Source organism: Paramormyrops kingsleyae, chromosome 24, assembly GCF_048594095.1.
Source record: "Paramormyrops kingsleyae isolate MSU_618 chromosome 24, PKINGS_0.4, whole genome shotgun sequence".
Lineage (NCBI taxonomy): Eukaryota > Metazoa > Chordata > Actinopteri > Osteoglossiformes > Mormyridae > Paramormyrops > Paramormyrops kingsleyae.
Genome location: NC_132820.1, coordinates 12,828,988 through 12,842,553, shown reverse-complemented (window position 1 = coordinate 12,842,553; position 13,566 = coordinate 12,828,988). Strand labels below are relative to the sequence as shown.

Here is a 13,566-nt window from a genome sequence, read left to right as displayed (position 1 = left end):
TGGTATGCTGTCGAAAGTTAATGCAGTGAACAATGAATATTTTCCTCAAACCTTTTAGTCTGGATAATGACGAGTGAGTAAGCTATCATGAAAAGGTGAGCAAATGCTGTTATGTAATTAAAAAGCTGTATAAATGGCGTCGACGTGCATTTACTCTCCACTACAGCCCTGATCGGAGCCACACTCAAACACAGTCATTCTCTATTGCCAGGAGTGGGCCGCCTGATCCATGGAGGGCTGGTGCTGAGCGGGGGGGTTGGGATGGCCTCTCAATCAGCCAATAACAGGGGGTCCCCAGAACTGGAGCCGAGTACTATTAACACACCCCATTGGTCCATTTTAAACTTCACGAGGCGAGTCACCTCATCAAGGTCACCTGGGCTTCATTAGCCAAACCACCAGCTAACTAATGTTAGCTTATTAACTGAAAAATAGAGAACCACTCGTCCTGTTTTCCATTTTCAACCTCTGAGCTCTTTTGGAGGCTGTGGACCATCGCTATGGATGCAGATGTTAGCATGTTACCCTGGATCTTGCTGTTTTCAGTGCTCCCAATAATATGCATTTTATTATAAAAAACACTGAAAATATGCCAGTTTAAGACATACATGTTTCAGCTGCATTAATATAACTGAATACACTTATTACTGTTGTGTGGAGTTCTGGTATATTTACTTGAATTTGTTATATTTAATATCTTCTGAGTTTAATTAACTTAATGATATAAAAATTAATCCCATTGCTCTTCTTTTGTCATGTTTTTTAACAAGATTTTGTCTGACATTAAACACGCAAATACATGTTTATTGGAATTAAATCCCATTTGGGTTTAAAACAATGTTTTTTTCATCACATGGTCTGCAGTGTAAAACTGTAAGAATAAATAAACAATAAGCAAAGCAAACATGAGATTAAAGTTTTTCTTTGACCCCAAAGACTGAGTGCTAATTACTGTCAAAAGAGACCCTAGATGTTCCTGTTAACCAGTAACGTTAAACCATGTATTTCCATTGTTCTTTTCTTAGCTGAACATCATGTGTAAAACCAAGAACTGTATCATCTTACGCCTTCCGTGCCGCAGAATCCCACTGTTTCATTCATAAGCTCCCACCCTATAAAGTCCTTCCTCACCAGCTTGCTGTCAGGTGAGCTGGACACAGCCTCCGTCCTTCCGCTGCTTCTGAGATGGACAAAGGTAACGGTGACATTTTATCGATCTCTGTCCGGATGATGGCGGTCTGTGGTGCTGATCTTTTATATATCAAAGTCCTTTATTTGACTTGACTTTGAAATGCTTATGACAAGGCACGTGTAAGCGTTGCTCAAACAGACACATATAACATTAAAAATATAATATTGAAAAACGATAAACGGGAGGAAAATGTATTTTTTCTCCATTAATAAATTAGACACACATGGTTCAGCAAATAGTGTTCAGGCAGTAATGTTAGAAATGTAGTCAGTGTCTTCAGCAGCCAAGCTAACTTGAATATAATGTGTTGAGTAAGTACAATAATGTGTTAAGTTTGCATGTTAAGCGCCAGTGTAATATTTGTGTGTTGAGTGATTAGATGAGTAACATGTGGACCATTAAGTAGTTACTGTGCGCTAAGTGGCTAATCAAACATCGGCCTGACGGTAGCGTGTTATGTGGAACAGTACTGCAGGGCTACATGTGGCTGCTGCTGTGGCCTTGCCGAGGCATGCTGGGATACCCACCGGCGTGCAGGGAATGGACGGACACCAGCAGGAAGTGCACCAACATCCCGCTGGACGAGCTGCTGGAGCGGGCCATGCAGCACGCTGAACTCATATACCAGGTTTCCGAAGAGTCCCGCATTCTGTTTGTGAGTCGGACCGTCCGTCCATCCATCCATAAGCACTTGTCCACCTTGGATGCATGAGGCCACAGAGCTAAGATAGGCTGCAGATGTGATTGGTTCCAGCCCCAGGAAAGCTTGCTGTAGCTTCTGCAGCCTACTTATCAGGACAAGTGGTAATTAACTTGAATCATGGGAGGACTAATGGCAGCTGTTTAAGGTGTGCGCTGCTCTGGATGGAAGCTTTAGCCAACAAACACAAGGTGCGCTAATAACTCACTGCCGTCTTAATGACAGCCTGGCAACTAGGCGGGAAACTCTGGTCCTGCAGACGCTGGTGCCAGATTATTTAGCAGAGTTTAAGGTCTGCTGAGCAAGAGGCTGGCATTGATACTGAAAGGCAGAGGTGCTTCAGTAAAGGAGGGTGAAAGGAGACTTGCATGGTTATAGATAAATTTAAAAAGAAGAAAACCATGAAGCCAACATTATTCTCCTTTAATACATCAGCTCTACGGTTAATCCTAAAGAGCTTCATATTATTAATGTTTTATCTTTCTTAAGTCCGTACGTTCAGCAGACCAGTAAATTCTAAACTAGAATGATCTCCGCTTCCTCAAGACTTCTATAGTATTCTTTTAGCGGGATCTGTATGGATTCTTGCAGCATGCAGCTTTGTAGGAGCGAGCCTTCTGCACTGCGGTGCGGGCGGATTAAGGCAGGGCGAGTCCGAACGGTCTGCACTCGAATCGCTACAATCCGCTGTGAATAAGAGCTGCACTCGTAGGCCCTGAGAGCGGTGTCGGAGTTCACGCTGTTGTCGTTGGCAGGAGGAGATGTTCATCCCCCTCTCCATGCGCTCCCAGCACCTGCAGAGAGGCCAGAAGTGCAACATAAACAGCATCTCCATCCCCGGATCCAAGGTGGAAGCCGAGTCGATATCCGTAAGCGGTGGAATCTGGCCTGGAGCCGGGATAATGCAGGGTAACGGGTCTAATGGGGGCAGATGTGCAACAGTGTGCAATCCGATAAGGTCCAGAGGTCCCATGTTTGGTCTGAGGTTTCAACCCACAAGAGTGTCCTCAGGAGTTGGGAAAGATCCATTTTCTTTAATATCATCCAGCATGTAGTCAAGACTGCTGCCTTCAGCTACAAAGACACTACCAAAAAAACAACTAACTGGCTGTAAATAAAGGGAGGTGAAATAGAACAGAAGAATGAAATGATTAACTGCAACATGCTCCTCACTAAGACTCAACAAACACAGGAGTGTGCTGATTGGGATATCGATAATGATAATGGACGTCATGCCCAAAATAGAACGCAGCGGCGAGGTATTCCTGCATCTTTACTCTGCCTCATTCGTTTTAACGCTTATCTTGTTTACCAGCAATAGTATTTCTACCTTCCTATGACAATATAAACAAAGAGCATGCTGTCAAGGCTTATTAACACCTCACAGCTGAAACACTGAGCTTGAACCATGTTGGCACTATGTTACAAACTCCCCCAGGTTACCTCCCATGTGTGAATTTTAAAAGAATGTACTGAAAACCCAAAGATTAGCTGGCTGCACGTAAAAAAAAAACAGGCAAGAAATGAGAGTAAGAGGTCTGAAACCAGTCCCACCTGGTCCTAACTGGTCTGAACCGGTCCTAACTGGTCTGAATCGGTCCTAAGAGCAGAGCATCCTGCTCTAGCGATTCCACTCCCAATGGATTTGTGCTACAGGGTGAGAGCAGAGGCTGCCAACAGCCTAGAGGATGAGGCAGGCGAAGCATTAGGATCCGTCGAGATGAAAGACAGCACATGTCCCCTTGCTGTTGTACCCCTTGGGAAAGGAGATCAAATTTATAAACAGTATACAAAAAGTGTACCGCTTTAAAAGATGCGACCCCTTTGGGTAAAGGCAGCTGCCGCACAACTCAATTACATCAATCCACAAAAGTTTCATGTAAGAGAATGATTAATATACATGCAGTAGCTAGTTGATCAGTTACACCTGCCAGGTAATGAAAACAGATGCTCCTCCATGCCCAGTCACATGGCTGCAACTGAATACAGACAGAAAAATACAAAAGAAGGTGACGATCCTCTAGCGGCTCTGAGACAACAAGAGAGTTTATCGAAGGAACTAACACTGGGGAAGGCACAAAAAAACAGGACCACTAAAGCAAATAGGGGAAACAAGAACTACAATAATGCTGATGGGAAGCAGGGCAACACCAGGAATCAGGGCAACACCAGGGAGCAGAGCAATGCCAGGAATCAGGGCAACACCAGGAAGCAGGGCAACACCAGGAATCAGGGCAACACCAGGGAGCAGGGCAACGCCAGGAATCAGGGCAACACCAGGAATCAGGGCAACACCAGGAATCAGGGCAACACCAGAGAGCAGGGCAACACCAGGAATCAGGGCAACACCAGGAATCATGGCAACACCAGGGAGCAGGGCAACACCAGGGAGCAGGGCAACACCAGGAATCAGGGCAAAACCAGGGAGCAGGGCAACACCAGGAATCATGGCAACACCAGGGAGCAGGGCAACACCAGGGAGCAGGGCAACACCAGGGAGCAGGGCAACACTAGGGAGCAGAGCAACACCAGGAATCATAGCAACACCAGGGAGCAGGGCAACACCAGGAATCAGCAGAGGGACCTGCTGGCCGAACGGGGAGCAAACAAATAGGAAAGGGATGGACTAAACGACAGAGAGGGGGAAAGGTGGAATGGCCAATAATGCCTGCTGGGGTACGTGGAAGGGTCACGGAGGGTGGGGTCGGAAAGTACAGACCCTGACAATAAGGAACATAAAAACATCCAGGTGGGGGCAGTTCTGTGAGCAGAGAGAGCAGTGAGCAGTCAGAGGAGAGAATTACCAGCTAAAGCTAACAGGAAGACCACATGTGCAAGAACAGCAGCATGGTACCGCAGTGGAACGCAAAAGGCTTCTGTGAACACATGGCTCTTGCAGTGGTTCTGGAGACAAAAGGGTGTCCTAGATCCTAATCAGGGGTGTCTGACGGTCGCTGAGTGTGGCCCTAACATTAGTATCCAAAAGTCTTCAACAGCATTTAGCAGGATGGACCTGAATGTTTCAAACAGTTCTTCAGAGTTGGAGCTTTTCTCTGAAAGCTCGTGATCCATGGTTCTCCTTGTAGGACAAGTGGCTCCTCCACACGGTCCTGACCCTGATCCGGTCCTGGATGGGGCCCCTGCTGGGCCTGCAGGCCTCACTGGACCAGTACGACAACGCCCCCGCGGTCCTGCTGGAGGGCACCCACTGGCTGATGGGCAGGCTAAGGAGCCTGGAGCAGGGTGTGGTGGTGCTGACGGGGAAGGTGCGCCACTCCTCATGGGCGAGGGAGGAGACCCCCCCCCCCCCCCGACCCCAAGCACTCCACTACACGTTTGTCATAAGATCACCTGATTAAACAGATCAACCAATCAACTAGCCCTTCATTAGTTCATGCTGGGATGGCTGCAGATGTTTCAATAGATACTTCTACACCAGACACTTTCATGTCTTCAATCGTTTTAATGGATCAATCCCACAGACGGGGGGGATTTTTCTCCTGAGACAGGGTCAGGTTTACGTTAAGCTCCCCTTCCGGATCCGTCAGCCACCATGATGGATTAGGATAAATAAACATGGGAAACGCAGCCATGCACATTTTCCCAGGATCCTGTGCCATTTATCAAAAGCACCAAGGCAAACAGGCCATCTGGTCCTGACCAGTTCTGACTCCACCAATCATGTTTAGGGGCAGAACACAGGTTTATGGCAATTTATCTGGAATGTTCCAGGCTCAGATTTCCGGCCAGGACCTGGCGCAATACACCCCGATTTATACACTTATCCTGAATCCCTTAACTATTTATAACACTTCACTATGAAAACAGGCCACAATCATTAACAATATTATTAAGGAGCTTAGTTGATGAATGACAATGAAGATAAGCTATGGTTTGACATGTTCTTCACTCAATCTTCCTGGCATCTCCTCCTCCCCCCCGGCTTGCCCACCCCCTCCCCCCAGCTGTTGGATGAGGATGCCGTCGTGGCAGACCCACTCCCTCCCGAGGGCTGGATGCCAGCTGACTCGCCACAGGGCCCACTGGAGTCGGTGATCAGGGATTACATCCTGCTCACTTGCTTCCGCAAGGACATGCACAAGGTGGAGACCTTCCTGAAGCTGCTCAGGTGCCGGAGGACGGACAGCCCCGCCTGCGTCGCCGTGCAGCGGGCAGACTCGCCATGAGCCCTGGGCGCTGCCACCGGAACCGGAGCCCCGTGCATTCGGGGCTGATTGCTGTGAAGCGTTTTTTCGTAGGTTCTGCTCAATTCTTTCTTTGTTGTTTCACACCTGCCACTGAGATTGTTCCTTATTTTCAGTGGAGAAAAAAAACAAAAATAAATTGAATTATTGAACTGAATTAATAAGCAACATTTTTTGCTGTTAGTGAAACACCAGACTAATTAAATAAAGGGGCACTTTTCTCACTCGGGTAATGTTCTAAGAGGCAGTTCTATGATATTCCTTGCTGTGGCCATAGAGATGAAGACCAAAATAAAATGGTACCACTATGGTGCTCTGCTGATCATTTTGTGCAGTTTTAACACGACAAATCCATTCATGTTGGACCAGACCGGGGCTGTTTCTCCTGGTGTGCCACAGATTTGCACAGATATTACCTTCATTAAAATAAGTCACAGAGCAAGACAGCAATACCATCGCTTAAAGCAATGTTTTAATACCCCAACTGTTGTTATGTATTGTGTTTATTTATATATTTCTCAGCACAATTAACTTACCAATTCTATTTATTTTTACAGGCCAGAGTTTAACCGATATTCTATTATGACTTTGAAAGGTTTCGATTTAATTTTGCCTGGAAACAAGTATGTTAGTGTTAGTTAATCAGAAGTGGTGTAATAAGCATTCTGTCAATTAAGCAATTTAAAACTTCCTAATAAATTTTGTGTTTTCTGGTACAGTATAAATTCCAAAAGTTTCAAGCATGTCAGGACAATTATAAGCACCAGAAATTATGCCGTAATGAGTTCCCAAAGTCCAATTAAACTGCTGACTTTATTTATTTAACTGTCACATTTGTTTTCGTTTGACGTATTTACACATTTTAAATCTTAAAGTCTTTAATGAGCGTTGAGGACAGGTGGGGGGGCGGTCATTATGAAGTGCTCTATGAGAATTATCAGTGGGGGAGTGTCATTTCCATGTGAGGGAGTGTCATTTCCATGTGGGGGAGTGTCATTTCCATATGGGGGAGTGTCATTTCCATGTGAGGGAGTGTCATTTCCATGTGGGGGAGTGTCATTTCCATGTGAGGGAGTGTCATTTCCATGTGGGGGAGTGTCATTTCCATGTGAGGGAGTGTCATTTCCATATGGGGGAGTGTCATTTCCATGTGGGGGAGTGTCATTTCCATGTGAGGGAGTGTCATTTCCATGTGGGGGAGTGTCATTTTTCCCATCAGACCTTCCAGAAACTGAGGGTTTGTTAAAACAAACCCTGCCGCTGTGAACACAAAGTGCCCAGCATGGTCTGCCCAGTCTGACCCCTTGGTATGCAGCTGGGTCTGGTCCCAGAGTCTCTTGGTCGGTTACCCCAGCCGGGCCTGGTCTGTGCGTCTCTCGGTCTGTTACCCCAGCCGGGCCTGGTCTGTGCGTCTCTAGGTCTGTTACCCCAGCCGGGCCTGGTCTGTGCGTCTCTCGGTCTGTTACCACAGCCGGGCCTGGTCTGTGCGTCTCTCGGTCTGTTACCACAGCCGGGCCTGGTCTGTGCGTCTCTCGGTCGGTTACCCCAGCCGGGCCTGGTCTGTGCGTCTCTCGGTCTGTTACCCCAGCCGGGCCTGGTCTGTGCGTCTCTCGGTCGGTTACCCCAGCCGGGCCTGGTCTGTGCGTCTCTCGGTCTGTTACCACAGCCGGGCCTGGTCTGTGCGTCTCTCGGTCGGTTACCCCAGCCGGGCCTGGTCTGTGCGTCTCTCGGTCTGTTACCACAGCCGGGCCTGGTCTGTGCGTCTCTCGGTCTGTTACCCCAGCCGGGCCTGGTCTGTGCGTCTCTCGGTCTGTTACCCCAGCCGGGCCTGGTCTGTGCGTCTCTCGGTCTGTTACCCCAGCCGGGCCTGGTCTGTGCGTCTCTCGGTCTGTTACCCCAGCCGGGCCTGGTCTGTGCGTCTCTCGGTCTGTTACCCCAGCCGGGCCTGGTCTGTGCGTCTCTCGGTCTGTTACCCCAGCCGGGCCTGGTCTGTATGTCTCTAGGTCTGTTACCCCAGCCGGGCCTGGTCTGTGCGTCTCTTGGTCTGTTACCCCAGCCGGGCCTGGTCTGTGCGTCTCTAGGTCTGTTACCCCGGCCGGGCCTGGTCTGTGCCTCTCTAGGTCTGTTACCCCAGCCGGGCCTGGTATGTGTGTCTCTAGCTTGTGGTCTCATTTATTAACAATTCATTACTATACCACACTGTTCCAATAGTGGATAGTGACATAAGGTGCAGCAACAGCAAGACGAGTGAATGGAAAACGATTAATGTGACCGATGGCGTTGCAGTGAGATGAAAGGGCAGTTAGCATGAGGAAATATTATCTTCACTGTGACTTTAATGTTGACAAGTGGGCCTAAAAATGCCCAAGATTACTCCTAAAAAGCAGCCCAATGAATGCCCCCCACCCCTACCTTGCTCCCCTGCCTCCCCCTCAGGAACATGGGCTGAATTAAACGTAGAAGGGTAGCTGTTTCTCTGCCTGACGCTGGAGTCTAATGGACCCCAGCTGACAACATTACTGCAGCCCCATCGGGAGCCAAGGCCCATTCTAGAGGCTTCTGGGTGTGGGTCCAGTATTTAAAGACTTATTACCTGAAAACTGTAAGTTGGAGCTCTAGGAAGGACCTCGTCCTAATGAGTCCAGCCAAACTCACCAGCTGCGTAAACATTTTAAAAGTGCCTTTGGATGAAAGAGCCACTTAACCAACTAAATGTAACGTTCAGATGCAGGAAGGGGAGTGGAGCAAGGCCGCTACACCGGCTTTGACGCTGGCTTTCTCAGCCTGAATACAAATGGGGGGGTCATGGTTCTGCTCTACAGTGCAGGGGAATTGTGGGTAATTGTGAGGAATTGTAAAGACTCTTGCAGCCTGTGGCTAGAGAAAGTGCGTAAACTGTTACACAGTTAGTACACAGTTAAAAGTCCACTGAACTGGATATTATAATGGTCGATTCTGAACAGGATTGCTTACACCTGTCGCCTAAATACGGCATTCAGTCCCGTCTGACACTGGTCGTTGCGGCTTACACTTAATGACTAACTGAATGGCGGCATTTTTCCCACAAAACACGCATATTTTACCTTTGGATAATTTCCAGTTCTTTTGTGCAGCAAATGGCTCTTGATACGGCTGCTTGGTTTACTTTAATAATCGCTCATCCACTCGTGTAAAGGGAGACTTTTTAAATAGACCTGCGAACTTCAACACTGTATTAGCGAAATTAAATGACAGAAAGCGCGGCAGAAGAGGTGAGGCGAGCCATTAAGGCGGAACGTATTACGGCTGGCGTTTTAAACCTCCCTGTGCACTGGCTAAATTAACACACTCACCCAGTGCCGTTTTTGTATTTTTAAACGCTTACCTAAATTAAAACCGTTTGAATCAATAAATCAGTCCCAACACAATCCTATGAGGCAAGGCTACGAAACAGCAGGTAAAAACATTAAGAAGAGACCCTACATTACTCTGAAAAAAGAACAAGAATTGGATTAAACTGCCGGAGTCAGAATCTAACGCCCTTCTTAAATAGAAAAAAAAAAAAGATTATAATCTTTGCTAATGCCTCCCATTTTTCATTTCATTTTTATAAATGTCACAATGACAGAATGGATTAATTCGAAAAGTTTTACTTTCCTGTGCTTTTACACACAAAGCTCTGGAAAAAATTAAGAGACCATATCGCATTTTTTGTTTCACTCACTTCTCAATTTTTGCGTGTGTGTCTGTGAATAATATATTTGTTTTTTGCAAATTGCAGCCTGCTTCTTCTCTGTTTCTCGTTAATAAAGGGCTTCTTCGTTGCTTTATGGGACTTCAGTCCTGCTTCTATCAGCCTGATACACACTGTCCTAGCAGTGCACTTCACACCTGCACTTAATGTTTCCCATTCCTTCTGTAGGTCACTTGATGTCATCCTACGATTCATGAGAAACTGGTAGATAAGTTAACGGTCATCTCTGGCTTTAGAAAGCCCGCCCTTTAACTGGCTGGTTTCTGGTCGTTCCCAGTGTCTCCTGCTTATTCTTGTGTACTGCTGTCTTAGAAACTTTGAACTTGGAAGCAACCTGCTGAATCACGATTAAACCAGGATTTTGAAATGCAGATTGTTTTGTTAATGTTAATGGTATTTTAAAATTTTCCACAGCTGTAGGTCTGTGTGGACATATGATGTATAATAGTATTGTATAGGTGCAGAATAAACACGGAGTATTAATGTAGTGCCTCTGCGGAATTTCTGGAAGTTCGCATTTTGGAAGCTCACTTTAAGGTGGTGCTTACCCCTGCTGGGATAAACGGCTGGAAGACGGAATGATGGATTCAAACCAGTGAAAATAAACAGCATGGTCTGTTGCCATCTACTGGCCAAAGATGGATGCAGCACACAACCTAGTAAGCCGCGGAGGCAATTAAACGCGTCATATTAGGGGACAAGGCGGAAAGTTTTTACCCGTTGTTCTGCAGAGGTTTTGAAGAGTAACCGTGAAAGGGCAAACCCGAAAAACGGGAGCCTGTCTTAATGAGCATGTTTCAAAGTATGATGGATAAAAGGGATCGCCTCTTGAGTGCAGGGCTGCTCGCAGCTAAAATGATAACGCAGTCAGCGTTTTCCGGCGAAGTGATGGACTGACCTTCTCCGGAGGTGCCACGCAAGCAAGGTTAACTCAGTACGCCGCGTGTGATGATTATTAGCTCAGATCATCGACATTAAATAATACAAAATGACTATTACGATTATTGGCCCAATGTTATAATGCTATATCCACAGCAATGCATAATAATAATAATAATTGCCTGGTCCCTTTTGTAATTACTGGATACTTTCAAATTGTACTTTCTTTTATAACTTGACCCCATATCTGTAATGAGCTCTTGTTTCATCCGTATTCATACGTTTTCTCATATGATTTATGAATTCCCATCCATCATCTGGTGGCTTAATTAAGGACTATTTTACTCACTCCTTCTAAGTCGGGAGAGTATCACTGCGTAACACTGCGAAAAAGATCACACATCCTTTTGTTCTCCGCAGAAGTTCGCGGAATGTTCCAAAAGTGTCCTTCACTGATTTTCTCTACAAGCACAGCAGTGAGACTGTGACGTCTATCGTGGTTACTTATCGTGTGACTTCCCCTTAGCATAACATACCCGCACAATATGACGTAATGTAAAAGTACCAATCAGCACAGCGAAGACTGAAGCACTAGGAGTATTTATCTAAGTGATGTAATACAGGGTTGATTTGAGATCTAGGTTTCCTGCTATTCGGGCTGTGGGCAGTTGCCCTCAGATGCTGGTGTAAATGCTATGTAGGACTCTTCAGGGTCAGGGCTGCATTTGTGTTACTCCTGAGGAAGCAGAACATTTTTTTTTTGGGGGGGGGGGGGGGGGGGGGGTGTTATAAAAATGATAGCAAGAACGTGAGATGGTATAGATTTCATGTATGTTATATCCTGAAATGGAGGATGAATGGCCTTCAGGTTTAGCAGTGACAGCTACAGTAACGTCTGATTTAAGTTCTGTCTTATTCTCTCTTCATCCTTGCTTGACTGAAGCCGATTATGAAGCTGGTGGGCTTCAAAGATACACCCTATATTAATGGAGCGAAACACAGCTGTTATCTAAAGCATGCGAGGAATGTGACAGCTCCCTAAATGGAACACGGAATCTAAAACTCAGCTGACAGCTCAGGCACAGAAACGGACGGGCTTCAGGGTGGAGAGCAAATTGAAACAGACAGAGATGAAAATGAAATGTAAACCTGGCAATGTATGCGTGAACACGGAACCCCGTGATCATGTGCCACTCAATCAAATTCTGTATTCTAGTGTTCCGTATTTTGCTTGTCTGTTTTTTGTCATTGAATTGTTCTAGTATTCTAAGAACATAAGAACTATACAAACGAGAGGAGGCCATTCGGCCCATCGAGCTCGCTTGGGGGAACGTAACTAATAGCTCAGAGTTGTTAAAATCTTATCTAGCTCTGATTTAAAGGAACCCAAGGATTCAGCTTGCACTACGTTATCAGGAAGACTATTCCATACTCTGACTACACGCTGTGTAAAGAAGTGCTTCCTTAAATCCAGTTTGAAATGTTCTCCCGCTAATTTCCACCTATGGCCACGAGTTCTTGTATTTGGACTAATGCGGAAGTAACTATTTGGTTGAACAGCATCCAAAACTGTTAGAATCTTATAGACCTGGATCATGTCCCCCATCAGTCTCCTTTGCTTGAGGCTGAACAGATTTAGCTCAACTAACCTTTCCTTGTATGACATTCCTCTAAGACCAGGAATCATTCTTGTGGCCCTATGCTGCACCTTTTCTAAGGCCGCAATGTCCTTTTTAAGATATGGTGACCAAACCTGCACACAATATTCTAGGTGAGGTGTCACCAAGGAATTGTATAATCTTAGCATTACTTCCCTTGACTTAAACTCCACACACCTGGAGATGTACCCCAACATCCTATTGGCCTTTTTTATTGCTTCCCCGCACTGGCGAGAATGAGACATGGAAACATCAACATACACACCAAGGTATTTCTCATAATCAGCTACCTTTATTTCAGTAGGTCCCATAAAATACCTGTACTTTATATTTCTGCTCCCTACATGGAGTACCTTACATTTGTCTATGTTAAATTTCATCTGTCAGGTATTGGCCCAGTCACTAATTAAATTAAGATCCCGCTGTAGCTGCTGAGCCGCTAGTTCAGTATCTGCTACACCACCCACCTTGGTGTCATCTGCAAATTTCACCAGTTTACTGTATATATTGGTGTCTATATCATTTATGTAAATTAGGAACAATAGTGGTCCTAAAATTGAACCCTGCGGTACCCCACTATGAACGCAGGCCCACTGTGACATCGAGCCTCTTATAACTACTCGCTGCTTCCTATCCGTTAACCAGTTATCAATCCAGGTCGCTACAGTTCCTAAAATACCTGTCGCTTTGAGTTTAAGTAAGAGCCTCTTGTGGGGGACAACATCAAAAGCCTTTTGGAAATCTAAGTAGATGACATCATAGGCCTTCTTATCATCAACTTCCTGAGTAGCTTCCTCAAAAAACTCCAACAGATTTGTTAAACAGGATCTACCTCTCCTAAATCCATGCTGGCTATCCCTTAAAATGTTATTTGAGTCCAGGTAATCTACCATTTTCTCTTTGATTATAGCCTCCATAACTTTACCAGTTATACAAGTTAGACTGATTGGCCTATAGTTTGACAAATGACTTCTATCCCCTTTTTTGAAAATGGGCGTTATGTTGGCATGCTTCCAATCAGAAGGTACCACACCTTCAGATAAGGATTTTTGAAACAGTAGAGTTAAGGGTCGGCAAATAATATCCCTCATCTCTTTTAACACTATAGGTAAGATGCCATCAGGGCCCTGTGATTTATTTATTTTGAGCTTAGCTAGGCTTTGCAAAATATCAGCTTCAGTTATATATATATATTAGTT

General features: G+C 45.7%; 1 protein-coding gene across 1 annotated transcript; it reads left to right on the top strand.

Moving 5' to 3' along the window:
* The first annotated feature begins 1,458 nt into the window (after nucleotides 1–1,458).
* Nucleotides 1,459–6,079, top strand: LOC111850622 (somatolactin-like). The gene is made up of 5 exons (XM_023824694.2): nucleotides 1,459–1,503; nucleotides 1,660–1,847; nucleotides 2,648–2,761; nucleotides 4,979–5,158; nucleotides 5,858–6,079. Exons 2-5 carry the CDS (start codon nucleotides 1,674–1,676, stop codon nucleotides 6,077–6,079), a joined length of 690 nt encoding a protein of 229 aa, XP_023680462.2. The 5' UTR covers nucleotides 1,459–1,503; nucleotides 1,660–1,673.
* The last annotated feature ends 7,487 nt before the right edge of the window (nucleotides 6,080–13,566 follow it).